The sequence below is a fragment of the Nerophis ophidion genome, linkage group LG05 (genome assembly GCF_033978795.1).
Source record: "Nerophis ophidion isolate RoL-2023_Sa linkage group LG05, RoL_Noph_v1.0, whole genome shotgun sequence".
NCBI classification, from domain to species: Eukaryota; Metazoa; Chordata; class Actinopteri; order Syngnathiformes; family Syngnathidae; genus Nerophis; species Nerophis ophidion.
Window position 1 is genome coordinate 38,774,210 of NC_084615.1, and position 16,681 is coordinate 38,790,890.

Genomic DNA, 16,681 nt, shown 5'->3' on the forward strand with positions numbered 1-16,681 from the left:
ATTTTTTAACCTCAATATAAGTTACAAGTTTTAGAATCCTGGTGCTAAGCAGATCCAGTTCTAGTAAAACATGAATCATCATGTAGTAGTATTGCTAAGTGCTAAACAAGAAATACAAACTATAGACATAATAGCTTGGTTTGTCTTGGAAGACATTTCGCCACTCATCTAGATCTAGAGCTGACCAATCTAAGTCTATGAGCACGAACTGATGAGGCCTACGCGGATGAGTGGCGAAAGCAAGCAGTCCAGTTGCGATCGATTGAATGCCCTGAGATGACAATGACCTGGATGAATGAGAACAGTCAATTACTGTACAATGTCCGCTCTCAATAGAATGCCAACTAATTGGATGTTTATATATTTCAGCACAAGAAATATATAATCCTAACACCTTATGTAGAAATTGCTGTGAGGAAAACAAGCATTTTGTTGAGTCTTAGAGTACTAGATACATTCTAAATTGACCAACTTCTCAGCTTATGGCCATAACTTCCTGTCAATGGGAGAGGACACAAAGAAAAAGTTTTCAAGCTAACGGTCCCCTACCGCAATTTAAAGCGGTTGCCTAGCAACCATTAGCTACGGCGAGAGTTTGAAGCTGTTTTAAAGTGCTTCCGATGACAAAAAGTGATATAAGTTGACAGGCTGAAATCTCAAGTTGATCTCTGAACGGCGCAAGGTACGAAATTGTTGAAAGTTAAAAGTGCCGCAAGTCGCTAAAGAAGCAACTGCCGTTACAGAAAGGATGCAATAGGCACTGACGTCACCGACCTACCGCGATGTCAAAATCTGAAAGAACAACTCAATCCCGAAACCTTCTGGGTCATCTGAATCAAATTATGTGGACACAGGACACAAGGGGAAGCCAGATTTGATGTTGGACACAGGACATGATGGGAATCAAGACGTGATGCTAAAATAAATTGTCCATGACATAGAGAGAGCAAGAATAGAACACAAAGTAGACCTGGAAAGAGCTATCCGATACCTTAAAGAAGATCAGAGAAAAGCAACAACAGAATACAAAAACGATCCGAGAAGTCTGCAGGAAAATACAAACCCTGTTTCCATATGAGTTGGGAAATTGTGTTAGATGTAAATATAAACGGAATACAATGATTTGCAAATCCTTTTCAACCCATATTAAATTGAATGCACTACAAAGACAAGATATTTGATGTTCAAACTCATACACTTAATTTTTTTTTTGCAATAATAATTAACTTAGAATTTCATGGCTGCAACTCGTGCCAAAGTAGTTGGGAAAGGGCATGTGCACCACTGTATTACATCACCTTTTCTTTTAACAACACTCAATAAACGTTTGGGAACTGAGGAAACTAATTGTTGAAGGTTTGAAAGTGGAATTCTTTCCTATTCTTGTTTTATGTAGAGCTTCATTCCTTCAACAGTCCGGGGTCTCCGCTGTTGTATTTTACGCTTCTTAGTGCGCCACACATTTTCGATGGGAGACAGGTCTGGACTGAAGGCGGGCAAGGAAAGAACCCGCACTCTTTTTTTACAAAGCCACGCTGTTGTAACACGTGCTGAATGTGGCATGGCATTGTCTTATTGAAATAAGCAGGGGCGCTTAGATGGCAGCATATGTTGTTCCAAAACCTGTATGTACTTTTAAGCATTAATGGTGCCTTCACAGATGTGTAAGTTACCCATTCCTTGGGCAATAATGCACCTCCATACCATCACAGATGCTGGCTTTTGAACTTTGCGTCGATTACAGTCTGGATGGTTTGCTTCCCCTTTGGTCCGGATGACACGATGTCGAATATTTCCAAAAACAATTTGAAATGTGGACTCGTCAGTCCACCTTAGATGATGTCGAGCTCAGAGAAGCCGGCGGCGTTTCTGGATGTTGTTGATAAATGGCTTTCGCTTTGCATAGTATCAATCAATCAATCAATCGATGTTTATTTATATAGCCCTAAATCACTAGTGTCTCAAAGGGCTGCACAAACTACAACACAAACCACAACACAAACCACAACGACATCCATGGTAGAGCCCACATAAGGGCAAGGAAATGATGACTATGAGAAACCTTGGAAAAGACCGCATATGTGGGCATCGTTTTTATTAAGGCGGATGAGATTTAAATAAATAAATGAATAAATGGGTTGTACTTGTATAGCGCTTTTCTACCTTCAAGGTACTCAAAGCGCTTTGACACTACTTCCACATTTACCCATTCACACACACATTCACACACTGATGGAGGGAGCTGCCATGCAAGGCGCTAACCAGCACCCATCAGGAGCAAGGGTGAAGTGTCTTGCTCAGGACACAACGGACGTGACGAGGTTGGTACTAGGTGGGATTTGAACCAGGGACCCTCGGGTTGCGCACGGCCACTCTCCCACTGCGCCACACCGTCCCTAATTTGAGTAATATTTAGCTTTAGCTAAGGTTTTCAATGCGTTTATAAGTTATTAAACTATCACTCCATGCTTGATGGTAAACCTCAAGTTTAGTCGCGCGGCATTTGCGTTCCAGCTTTCTACATGATAATTTCTGAGCTCTAGTTTCTTCTGTAAACCATGGGGTACGCCTTTTTGGAGCCTTTTTTTAACTTCAGCGGTGCTATACTATCAATGGTTTTGCGCAGGGCGTTGTTAAAGTTGTTAATGAGGTTATCATTAGAGCCCACATACTTTGGGAATGGTGCCATTACCAAGGGCAGTAGGCCAGCAAGAGTTGTCGTTGTGGCAGCATTAATGTTGCGGCTGCTATAGCAGTTAGTATTATTATTAGCTTGCCGAACATGAGGCTGAACCTCGAATTTTATAAGGTAATGATCGGACATTACTTTAGTATACGGGAGTATCATAACTTTGGAAACGGTGATACCCCTGACAAACACTAGGTCTATCGTATTACCGTTGCGAGGGTTCATTTATTATTTGTGTAAGACCACAGCTATCAATTATAGTCTGGAGCGCCACGCATGGTGGGTCCGATGGGGTATTCATATTTATATTATAGTCCTACATTATAATTATATTATCAGCATACGTCACTAGATCAGCAACGAACTCTGAGAATTCATTGATAAAGTCTGAATAGGGCCCTGGGGGGCGGTAGATAACAGCCACGTATAGAGGCAGCGGTGTGACAGACCTCATAGTAAGCACCTCAAACGATTTATATTTATTATTTAGGTTAGGACTAAGGTTAAAGTTTTCGTTGTATATTAGTGCGACCCCCCCACCCCTTTTAAGGGGACGGGATATATGCGCATTCGTATAGTTAGGAGGAGATGCCTCATTTAGTGCAAAAAAGTCGTCTGGTTTAAGCCAGGTTTCGCTGAGACCGATGACGTTAAGACTGTTGTCTCTAATGACCTCAGTAACTAATAACGTTTTGGGAGACAATGATCTTTTGTTTAAAAAGCTCATATTATAGGTAGTGGGCTGTTTCAAGGAGTTTTTGATCAAATTATCCGTAGTAGCAATATTAATAATGTTGCGTTTATTATGCGTAGTGCACTTAAAATAATTACGACCATATCTAGGAATTGATATGACGCGAATTTTCCGATTGTTTGCTTGGTGCTGCTATGAACTGAACGCATCATAATTTGCTACCTCTGTAAAACACATGTCCAATTCTGACACAGTCATAGCAGAAAAAACGTGTTCTAATTTAACTGACTCCTCACCCAGATTAGCAGGCTCCCGTCTTCCATTTAAATCCATCTTCAGGATGGAAGGAAGCCTATTGCTTTGTTGTTAGCCCCACTTAGCATCTGCGTTTCTGCTTCCGATCACACCGCTTACGTGTCTTCCGTTGACGGCCCCCACTGGTACTATACTCCGCTGCGTCAAAGGCCGCTGGATGTAGCCGGCGAAGTATTCCCATGCTAGCTAGGTGGTCCAACGTTCACACATCTTTCACTCCAAAACGGCCTTATCTATCCACATCCAGAATTGTCTGGCGGTCGTAAGTGATCACGGAGTGTCCACGCTGTAAGCCAGCCATGAAATTTGCAGAATTGTCCGGTATTTTTGCCAAATGTTCCATTTCTACCAAGAGCTTCTGCAAGCCGCAGCCCGTCCGGGCACCGCCATCTTGAATGTAGAGTAGAGCTTTAACTTGCACTTACAGATGTAGCGACAAACTGTATTTAGTGACAGTGGTTTTCTGAAGTGTTCCTGAGCCCATGTGGTGATATCCTTTGGAGATTGATGTCAGTTTATGATACAATGCCCTCTGAGGGATCGAAGGCCACGGTCATTCATTGTTGGTTTCCGGCCATGTGGAGTGATTTCTCCAGATTCTTTGAACCTTTTAAAGATATTATGGACCGTAGATGTTGAAATCCTTAAATGTTTTGCAATTACACTTTGAGAAACGTTGTTCTTTAACTGTTTGACTATTTGCTCATGCAGTTGTAGACAAGGGGGTGTACCTCGCCCCATCCTTTCTTGTGAAAGACTGAGCCTTTTTTGGGAAGCTATTTTTATATACAATCATGGCACCCACCTGCTCCCAATTAGCCTGCACACCTGTGGGATGTTCCTAATAAGTGTTTGATGAGCATTCCTAAACTTTATCAGTATTTATTGCCACCTTTCCCAACTTCTTTGTCACATGTTGCTGGCATCAAATTCTAAAGTTAATAATTATTTGCAAAAAAAAAAGTTTATCAGTTTGAACATCAAATATGTTGTCTTTGTAGCATATTCAACTGAATATGGGTTGAAATTTATTTGCAAATCATTGTATTCAGTTTATATTTACATCTAATACAATTTCCCAAATCAAATGAAACGGGGTTTGTATTATCGTTTACATACAAAGTAATATATTTTGATATGCATAGTTAGCATAGGAAGCCTGGATATATACAGTATAGCAATATAGATTTTAGGCCATATCGCCAATCCCCAGCAACCAACGGTACAAACAGACTAGGCAACTTGCCATATATAGACTTGGTAAAACGTGACAAATTTAGAAGATCTTTTGGAAATCCTGTGAAGTTATCATACTTGGCCTTACGCTATGAGATTTTCACATCACGTATAACAAGAGTACGACATTTTAAACATGAGTCTGAAAAGTTGCAAATGTAGGATAGGTCCCATTCAATGTGTTTTTGCTCTGTCAAAGATTGTTTAGATGTGAGCGGTGAAGCATTGACATTATGTACATCATGAACATCTTGGTACCAATAAAGTTGCTTTTAAAAAAAATTGAATGTGTTACATGAAGGCTTTTTCCTCCTAAGTGCATCGTTGTGAGGTGACAGCACACTTTCAAATGTAATCATAGCCAGGCAGGAGAAACTGTTTGCCTGCCCTGTCACAGATAAGATGAAATAAAGCGGACAGTAAGTGAAAATGTTCCGAGACCATCTGTCATGCTAATAACAGCTGCCATGGTTCGTGCATAGAAATTTAAATGGCCTCGAAACGCCAACTCGCATCTCCTGTCAGAGCATTTTGTAAGACGGCAACTTGTTCATTCATCTGTCTTTCCCTGCCTCCATCATCATCATCACAGGTGACCAAAATCCTCAACCTTTATTTTATATTTATCTTGTCCACTCGGTTATATATTGGCAATTATCCCAATGTGCCATCATTTATTTCCACAAAAGCATATTTTAAACCAAACTGCTTTTCTTTGTATTAGAATTAATGCAGTAAGAATGGTTAATCATTTTTGCCAAATGCGTGCAGACCTTCACAGTGTGCGGAGCGCAAGACAGCAGTCATCTAATATTGCCAATTTCTAGTCCAAATTGCTCCAGCAACCAGAGCTAAAGCAGTTACCATTCAAGCTTAAAATGCAGTAATATTCACAGATCTGATGAAGACTGTTAACAGTGAGCGTCCGCTTGCTACGATAATGAACTGCAGCTGCAGTCGTTTAAGAACCGCCATTCTCTGTGCAAAGTCTGTAATTGCACTTTTCAGAGGCACCTTTTATAGCTGGAGTGTCCTAAAGGTCCAATAAATTTGGGAAAGTTTTGGTTGTGGTGGATATAGTCCACACTTACAGCCAACATTCAGTAAGTGTGCATCACCTGAGTTGTTTTTCTACCTTCTCAGGAGCTGCATCATAGACAATCTATCGGTGGAGAGGAACCACGTGCTGGTTCGTGTCGCTCTAGTCGGAGGCCCGTGTGAGAGGAGACTTCCTCCTCGAGCCCTGCAGGAGGTCAGAGTTTGACACACAAAATCTCAACATTTTTTGCACATCCACAATTAAGGCTACAACAGGAAATAATAAAGTTTCTAATATTTTTTAAATCACAAATGACGCTTCAGCGTTTTTTTGAAGCCTTTAGCCTCGCAGGAATCGGGATTAGCTATCAATTATTCAGGTTTTATCTCAGTGAATGGAAAACAGTGTTTCATTTACGAGAAGGTCGCAGAGAGGATATGACACATTTCTGAAGGGAAGGAGGGCATGCAGATACCTTTTTGGAGAGATTCTCCTTCACACTTCACAGGTCTCTTGCTTATCCGTCCTGTGTAAGAATAGGCTGTGCTTTGGTGTAAAGTTTAAAAAAAAGGAACACAACAAGCACGATAAGCGCAGCACAAAATACCAGAAAAGGCTGACAAATACAGACTATAGAAAATAACAGTACCTGCAGTTTGATGCCTGTCACTTTTTTATTGATGCAAAGGTACAAAACACCTAAAAACTTGCTTTTGACTGCCTTTTGAGGTTTTAAAACATCAAAAGTTGAGAAAAGTGGCCTCTCCTCCATGTTTGATGTGCAGGGAGATGATCCTTATCCATGGCCCATGTTCTCATCCTATCCTCCACCATCCTGTTACATCCTTCACCCACCAAACCCCCAACACTATCCACTGGGTGAGTTTCTCTGCGTTACATTTGTGCTGGTATGTGACTTTTTTTCTTTTTAACAATGACCTCCCTCCCATATGCTATTGGACAGAACTTGAAATGAGTGCCTTCTTGACTTCACCCCAAACCACACGGACAGAGGAGAACTGGATAGAGATGTGCGGCCGACTTTATCGCAGAGTTATGACCAGCGGGCACAACGCCATGAGCGGCACAGGTAAGAAGCACCAACTAGCTCACGGTGAGCCAGAGTACTGTGCTCACCACCGCCGTATGACTTTTTCACTGCAGTTTGTCAAGACTAACAATGTCACATTTAACATTAAAAGGGACCTATGTTGATTGTAATCTACATGTAAAACACTTCTTTGTGGTCCAGGTAACATATATTTGAAATGCTGTGGCGTAATTTGTATGTAAATTCTGCTCTATGATCACTTTTATAACACGTTTTTTTTTGTCTGATGCTTTTTTCTGAAGATGTTCCCAGATTGCAAATGAAAGCACACCCCACCACCCTAATATCACCGCTATTTTTTCCAGACATGTTTAAAAAAAAATCATAATCAAGGTGGCACAGGGGTTAGTGCATGTGCCTCACAATACAAAGGTCCTGAGTAGTCCTGAGTTCAATCCCGGGCTCAGGATCTTTCTGTGTGGAGTTTGCATGTTCCCCCCGTGACTGCATGGGTTCCCTCCGGGTACTCCGGCTTCCTCCCACGGCCACAAACATGCAACTGGGGATAAGTTGATTGGCAACACCAAATTGGCCCTAGTGTGTGAATGTGAGTGTGAATGTTGTCTATCTGTGTTGGCCCTGTGATGAGGTGTTGACTTGTCCAGGGTGTACCCCGCCTTCCACCCGAATGCAACTGAGATAGGCTCTAGCACCCCCGGTGACCCCAAAAGGGACAAGCGGTAGAAAATGGATGGATGGATGCATGTATTAATTGCCCTGGTCACAACATTAGCTACACCTGCACACTCTCAATTCAGACTGCATAAAAAAGCTGATCTTAGCAGCAATCATGTCACTGTGTTAATTATGCACATGCCACAATTAGATGAAAATAATACATTATTTGACCGTTTTTTGTATTTCCTCATAATCTGAACATTTTAAATGTGGCTTGTTGAAACCTGCAAAGACCATGTTAAAAATTATTCAGTGAGAGGCCGTTCAAAATAAATAGGTTACATTAGGTGAACATTAAGTAGTAAAAGGTTAAGGAGGATTGGTGGAGCATTCAGCTGTGCACTGATATAGTCACCAAAATTATACCTGACCTTTGTCTTTAGATAACAGAAGCATCATTTGTAGAAGACCGTTCAAAATAAATAGGCTTGTTCTTCCATTGAACATTAAGTAGTGAACGTTTGATGAAGATTGGTTGGGAGTTGTGACCCGTGGAGCGCTACTAATGTGGTGAACAAAAATCAATACAAAAGTGATTCCATTCCTTTCTATTTTGCTGTGCTGCTCACACACACAGATGCACGCATTCACACACGCACACACTAAAACCTTTTAAGAAGTCCTCATCGGCGCTTTGAAATGTCACGCTCGCTTTCTTCTCCTACGCGGGAGTAAATTTATGTGTGACTCAGCAGGACAAAAACAAGTCAAATTGAAGGCAGAGTCGTCTTGTCATGAAGGCATCTAGTTTGCTGACTGCTCCTCTTCATCAGCACGCTGTTCAACTTCTCTTTCTCAAGCCCGCATTATACACTTTCCATTACAGGCGGGAAGGGCCTGATGACTATTTATCTTGCGCCTCCCTTGCTTTTATGCCACCCATCATTAAGCACTGACATTGAGCCTTTTAAGAGCTCTTCATTGGAGGAAATTGTAGCATTTAATTCTAATGAGGTATCAATTAGTGATGCTTCTTCTGCAATTGATTGAGCATTCACTTGTTGTTGGTTGCCCCTTGTGCAATGATTATCACTTCTTTGGCATGATGGAACATTATGTTGTCCTCCAGCTGCAGAACCAATGAAATATTTTTATCCTCAAAAGCAGCTTGTCAGGAGTTTCTTCTTACCTTAGCCGATGACTTACTTGAACATGTGCAGAGTTTAATTTAAACTTTGGGTTTGACAGTCGGGATTGTAGTTGTTTTTGAATCATGTGAGTTAGAGAAGTGTATCCATATGGAGAGTAAGGAAACATAACGAGAGTGAGTACCAAGTGTATATTTTGAAGTCTTTTTTTATTAAAATGCAGGCCCTTATTCGAACAGATGCATGCTAAAAGTGGACCCACGACATTTCAGTTGAATGTGGAACTGCTCTACTAAAGTTTGCATGTAGTAAAACACATGCAAATTTGATAGCTCATGCAATGCTGATCTACTAAACCAGGGGTCCGCAACCCGCGGCTCTGGAGCCGCATGCGGCTCTTTAGCGCCGCCTTAGTGGCTCTCCGGAGCTTTTTCAAAAATATATGAAAAATAGAAATGATGAGGGGAAAAAAACATTTTTTTTTGTTTTAATTTGGTTTCTGTAGGAGGACAAACATGACACAAACCTCCCTAATTGTTATAAAGCACACTGTTTATATTAATAAACATGCTTCACTGATTCGAGTATTTAGCGAGTGCCGTTTTGTCCTACTAATTTTGGCTGTCTTTGAACTCATCCTAGTTTGTTTACATGCAAAACTTTCTCCGACGAGATTTATGCCACTTCTTTTTCAGTCTGATTTTGGCCACCAAACTTATAACGTTGTGCATGAATGCACAAAGGTCAGTTTTGTTGATGTTATTGACTTATGTGGAGTACTAATCAGACATATTTGGTCAATGCATGACTGCAAGTTAATCGCTGCTAACATGCTATTTAGGCTAGCTATATGTACATATTGCATCATTATGCCTCAATAGTAGCTATATTTGAGCTCATTTAGTTTCCTTTAAGTCCTCATAATTCAACTTATATCTCATGACACACTATCTGTAAGTAATATGGCTTTTAATTATTTGCGGCTCCAGACGGATTTGTTTTTGTATTTTTGGTCCAATATGGCTCTTTCAACATTTTGGGTTGCGGACCACTGTACTAAACGTATGTGCAGAGGATTGCGTCTCTAAGTCAGAAAAATAAGGAACGCAATACATTTAGCCTGTCTGTCTTCATGAATATGCAGAATACATGCTGATTATCAGAACGGTCACAATACTGTGAGGAGAAAATGTAAATTTAGCTATTTAGCACACACAGTGTGGTTTATTGAGACTAAAACGGTTTTGCGGCGGCTGTTTTGTTTTTATATAGTATGTGCAAAACGGCAGTTGCGCAAAAATCGCTGTCAGAAAGGATGCGATTGCGGTGCAGCTCTGTCCTACGTGTGATTGTCAACATATATGGACAGTCAAGAATAAAAATATTCGACATATTGTTAAAAGGCAATGTAATTTTATAAATCTCGATTTAAAGGGCTTATTATAAACAAATTAAATCGATACATTTTGTTAAAACTTTTCGCAATATGCATTTTCTTGCGTCTGGGACGTTCCAGCGCATGTGCCATGGAGTTAATGCCAACATCTCCCAGAATGCACTTTCAGCACGCTAAAAAGGTGGATTCCATTCCAAGTGCACTGCAGGACTGCTTCTGCAATCCCCATAAAGAGTGGTGCACTGTAAAAAATGATACTTTGATGGAACTTAAATTTTCCAATCAATTTTTTATAAGTTTTGATAACTTTCTGGTTTTTAATTTTATAAAACTTTGTATAATTAAGTTGGTGATAAGTTGAAGATTAAACAAAATTTGTTTTAATAAACATGAAAAAAGGCAGCAAATTAATTACACCGGACCTAATTAAAAGTATGTTACAGGTTGATAAAACTTAGTATAATAAAGTTGGTGATAGATTGAAGACGCAACAAAATTAAGAAAAAAATTCTAAAAAATTTCCCAAAATTAAGTTGACCAAAACTGAAAGAAGTCAGGAAATAAAATACACCACACCTAAATACAAGATATTTAAATTATAAAATGTTAATTTGATGCAACTTGAAAAAATTGGCGCAACATTATCCAATCATTTTTCAGAAGTTTTGTGAACTGAGGGAAAAAAATTCAGGATGATTTAAAAAAATGGTCCATTTTGTAAAACGAAATACACACATTGCACACTAATTCTGATATTTAATGTCTGAGATAAATAATGTCTTAAAGGAGACATTGATACATCTTAAGCAGTGATTCATGTTCCGAAGACTGCCCAGCAATGATGACAAAGTCCTGAGATTAAATGGGTAATAAATGGGTTGTACTTGTATAGCGCTTTTCTACCTTCAAGGTACTCAAAACGCTTTGACACTACTTCCACATTTACCCATTCACACACACATTCACACACTGATGGAGGGAGCTGCCATGCAAGGCAACAACCAGCACCCATCAGGAGCAAGGGTGAAGTGTCTTGCTCAGGACACAACGGACGTGACGAGGTTGGTACTAGGTGGGATTTGAACCAGTGACCCTCGGGTTGCGCACGGCCACTCTCCCACTGCGCCACGATTCATGAAGATCATTATTCCCCAGCGTCACGACGTGGAAAGAGACATTTCCTCATCAATCGCCTCTTCTATAAGATAAAAAAAAAAAAAGAAAACACAAAAAAAAAAAAAAACTTTTAGCAAAAATAATAGGAGCAGCAAATTTGTATGTATAATAAGTACATGCAAACTATGATGTTAAACATGCATCGAACATTCGTTCTAACAAAACAGAATGAAACGCCGAAAGCCTACAAAAGACATGGAAGCTATTGAAACATACAGGAAATAATCTTACACAATAATGTATACCATACCATACCATACCAACTTTATTTATAAAGCCCTTTAAAACAACCACAGATGAAGAACAAAGGGCTGTACACCACAAAGAAATAAAGGCAAAGTACAGACTAAAAAAATAACATTTAAAACATAAGTAAAAAACACATGGAAATAGCAAATACAAATTACTCTAAGAACAATTTGCTAGATAAAAAGCAGTTAAAAAGTTAAAAAGAGTTAAAAAATGTAAAAGTTAAAAACAGTTTAAAGTCTCATGCTGGGTTAAAAGCCAGTGAATAAAAATGGGTTTTAAGAAGGGTCTTAAAAATAGCCAAAGAAGGGGCCTGTCTCACATGGAGAGGGACATCGTTCCAGAGTTTGGGACCCGCAACAGAGAAGGCTCTGTCCCCTCTGAGCTTGCGCTCTGATTTGGGGACCTCTAAGATCAGTTGATCAGCTGACCTGAGGGACCGGGTGGGGGCATAGAGGTGGAGCAGCTCAGAGAGGTAAGGTGGGGCAAGATCATGTAAGGATTTAAAAACGAGTAAGATAATTTTAAAATTGACTCTAAAAGACACAGGCAGCCAGTGGAGGGAGGCTAAAACAAGAGTAATGTGCTCTCTTTTTCTTGTGTTTGTTAAAAGTCAGGCAGCTGCATTTTGGATCAGCTGCAGATGTGAGAGAGAGGATTGATTTATACCAAAATACAAAGAGTTACAGTAATCCAGCCGAGCTGTAATAAATGCATGGATTTCTGTCTCAAACTGTTGCCTAGAAAGAAGGTTGTTTACCTTGCCCAGCTGACGTAAATAAAAAAAGCTGGCTTTCACCACTGTGCCAATCTGACGGTCCAATTTAAAATCACTGTCATTACGAAAGCCCAGGTTGGTGACGATGGGCTTAATGTGCAAAGTACCAAAAAGAACACAGTCAACTCCACGACTGTCCAAAGAATGAAATTTGCTATGTTACATTATCAGTAGCAATGCACAATAAATGTGCTGTGAATGAGGAAACACAGTTATTACCTCTTTAAATCTTTCTATTAGGTCTGCCAGATGCCACTCAAAAGTGTTGCCAACAAGCTGTTCACTGATGTGAAATATCCCAAAAAGAATGTAAAGCAAAAATGTATATTAACTATTTAAATAATATACATACTTCTTACCTTTAAATCTTTCTACAAGGTCTATCAGCTGCCACTAAAAGTTATAAAAAAGCTCTCCATTGATCTGAAACAAAATAAAGAATGCAAGAAAATCCACTATTAATTATTCAGTTAACGTATATATTTCTTACTTTTAAATCTGTCTGCAAGGTCTGACAGCTGCCACTCACAGTGTCGATTACCAAAGCTGGCCCTTGTTCTGAAACCAACAAATTAATGTAAGCAAAATTTAAATATTAAATATTCAGTTTATATAAATATTTCTTACCTTTAAATCTTTCTACAAGGTCTATCAGCCGCTACTCAAAGCGTTGATGACAAAGCTGGCCGTTGATCTGAAAAATCACAAATATAAAAATTACCATTACCTTTTTTAGTTAATATCTTTACTCTCTGCCCATTTAATGTACTGTATGTATTTTACAAAAAGTTCACAAAATTAAGTTCAATTAACTATACCTCTACACAAGTTTTACAGTATACAAAATGGTCTGCTACATGTTTCAAAACATAAACAGAACACCACAGGTAGGAGCATGATAACATGAATGTACAGTAAGTCAGTGTCTCCGTGGTGAAAGCTACATAGTACAAACCCCATTTCCATATGAGTTGGGAAATTGTGTTAGATGTAAATATAAATGGAATACAATGATTTGCAAATCATTTTCAACCCATATTCAGTTGAACATGTTCCAAAGACAAAATATTTGATGTTCAAACTGATAAACATTTTTTTTTTCTGCAAATAATCATTAGCTTTAGAATTTGATGCCTGCAACATGTGACAAGGAAGTTGGGAAAGGTGGTAATAAATACTGATAAAGTTGAGGAATGCTCCTCAAACACTTATTTGGAACATCCCACAGGTGTGCAGGCTAATTGGGAACAGGTGGGTGCCATGATTGGGTATAAAAACAGCTTCCCAAAAAATGCTCAGTCTTTCACAAGAAAGGATAGGGCGAGGTGCACCTCTTTGTCCACAGCTGTGTGAGCAAATAGAAAAACAGTTTAAGAACAACGTTTCTCAAAGTGCTATTGCAAGAAATTTAGGGATTTCAACATCTACGGTCTATAATATCATCAAAAGGTTCAGAGAATTTGGAGAAATCACTCCACGTAAGCGGCATGGCCGGAAACCAACATTGAATGACCGTGACCTTCGATCCCTCAGACCGCACTGTATCAAAAAGCGACATCAATCTCTAAAGGATATGACCACATGGGCTCAGGAACACTTCAGAAAACCACTGTCACTAAATACAGTTTGTCGCTACATCTGTAAGTGCAAGCTAAAGCTCTTATTATGCAAAGCGAAAGCCATTTATCAACAACATCCAGAAACGCCGCCGGCTTCTCTAGCCCCGAGATCATCTAAGATGGACTGATGCAAAGTGGAAAAGTGTTCTGTGGTCTGACAAGTCCACATTTCAAATTATTTTTGGAAATATTTGACATTGTGTCATCCGGACTAAAGGGGAAGCAAACCATCCAGACTGTCATCGATGCAAAGTTCAAAAGCCAGCATCTGTGATGGTATGGGGGTGCATTAGTGCCCAAGGCAAGGATAACTTACACATCTGTGAAGGCACCATTAATGCTGAAAGGTACATACAGGTTTTGGAACAACATATGCTGCCATTTAGGCGCCGTCTTTTTCATGGACGCCACTGCTTATTTCAGCAAGACAATGCCAAGCCGCATTAAGCACGTGTTACAACAGCATGGCTCCGTAAAAAAAGACTGCGGATACTTTCCTGGCCCGCCTGCAGTCCAGACCTGTCTCCCATCGAAAATGTGTGGTGCATTATAAAGCGTAAAATACGACAGCGGAGACCCCGGACTGTTGAACGACTGAAGCTCTACATAAAACAAGAATGGGAAAGAATTCCACTCTCAAAGCTTCAACAATTAGTTTCCTCAGTTCCCAAACGTTTATTGAGTGTTGTTAAAAGAAAAGGTGATGTAACACAGTGGTAACATGCCCTTTCCCCACTACTTTGGTGCGTATTACAGCCATGAAATTCTAAGTTATTAATTAATATTTGCAAAAAAAAAAAAAAGTTTCTGAGTTTTAACATCAAATATCTTGTCTTTGTAGTGCATTCATCTGAATATGGGTTAAAAATGATTTGCAAATCTTTGTATTCCGTTTATAATTTACATCTAGCACAATTTCCCAACTCATATGGAAATGGGGTTTGTACATGCAAAAAACTCATTCAAATAGGGTGGTCTGCACCAGTTATCAATTGAACATGCTGTTTTAGTAGATCACATGCAACACACCCACTAATATTACACACAATTCTTTGTATGCAGACACTGTTTGGCATGTGGTATTTAGATCGTAATAGATCAGGCCATGTGTTTGTACTTGCTGCACAGCTGTAAGACCATACCCACGTGTGTTTTGTATTAAGTGATTTGTTTATTTTTCAATCACAGTTGTCATGAGTTGGTGCGGCACGGGAGGCTTTTTCCACCCCACAGCTCATTTCTTTATTGGTCCTCTGCTTATTGTAGAAATAAATTATATTGAATATTATTGAGATATATTACATCCTATACTGATTTGCTCTGTCATCTATAACATATTGCTAATATCCCTTGAAGATGAGAATCTATCTCCATCCATACATCCATCCAATAAGAGGAGGTTTTATTCAGGTATATTAGCATACATTGACCCACATTGTTTTTTTGACAGCTATAATGCACAAAATGTATTAAAACCTTGATGAAACAAAAATGTTTGACAAACCTGATCTATGTAAAAAAAGATAATTACACTGTTTACCTCAGTTTTTGTTTTTTGTAGGGTGTATTTTTCCACGAAAGTTTGCACCGTTCTTGGTATACCGTTTTGGTTATAGTGCGGGCAAACATTGTGCATAAAACACTTGTCCGTTTGCCCGCGTATTATTTCTTGGAATCGTGGAATAAAGAATCCCACATTGGCTGGTCTGTGCTTTTTTAATTGAATACAACTGCAAAATAACTTACCAGGGGCCCAAGCTGTGTGTAATCCGATGTGTAATTGCATCTAAGATTGTTGAGTTGCCTTTGCGTTGATGTCTTGTGACTCGTTGGCTTTAAGTGTGTGTCTTTGTGCGCAGTGCTAGCTGACCTTGTGGAGAAGGTTGTGGTCCATCTGTCTAAATCTTCTGCAGAGTGCGTCTTTCCTCCGCCTCAGCACAAAGGTCAGTGTAAAGCAGCAAACATGCTGGTCTCTCTCCTCAACAAGTCACATATAAGAAACACTGCCAAAGGGCATCCGGTTGCTCAGCAAAGTAAACTAACCCTTATGTTCTTAAGACACAAATGTGAACTCTGCTCTCAACTGACTGTTGCAGTGTGATAAGAAGACACATTTGGAGGAACTCTAGTCCCCTTAACGATTATACGAATTGTCGGGTTCAAAAAGAATAAGCAATGACACATAAAGGACAGCAGTTAGAGAATCACAGTTGGAAGAACTGTTTAGTAAAAATCAGGTGGTCATACCTCTTTGCTTACATGTAAATGGGTTGGAAATATTCTTCACTTCATTTTATTGCACCCCTGGAACGAACATGTTGCATTAACATATTAAACAAGTGAGGGTTGTCAGCAGTTTGGTGTTTGGTTGCCGCTGGGCTAAACAACCTGATTACTGACAGCCTAAACACATCCACCGCTAATTAGTGCATCTTCAGCTTCGGCGTGCATACAAACTGTAACATTTCCCAATGGCGCTGAGGTGCTAATTGCACGTTTCGTGCTTTTTCCCCCCCTCCTGCAATTTGCACAAATTAAATTCATGATATAGACCACCAGAGGAAAAGTGAAGAACTTTAGTTTTTTTTTTTTAACACGTGTGATTTGTTGTGG

At 39.6% G+C, this 16,681-nt stretch overlaps 1 protein-coding gene across 3 annotated transcripts in view; it reads left to right on the forward strand.

The window, feature by feature from the left end:
* Positions 1-16,681, forward strand: part of tbc1d32 (TBC1 domain family, member 32) — an 89,406-nt gene that overhangs the window by 36,973 nt on the left and 35,752 nt on the right. For all 3 annotated transcript variants that reach the window (XM_061900897.1, XM_061900898.1, XM_061900896.1), the window contains 4 exons: positions 6,078-6,186; positions 6,759-6,852; positions 6,938-7,063; positions 15,928-16,011. In XM_061900897.1, the coding sequence (XP_061756881.1) occupies positions 6,078-6,186; positions 6,759-6,852; positions 6,938-7,063; positions 15,928-16,011 (413 nt within the window). The remainder of the gene's footprint in view (positions 1-6,077; positions 6,187-6,758; positions 6,853-6,937; positions 7,064-15,927; positions 16,012-16,681) is intronic.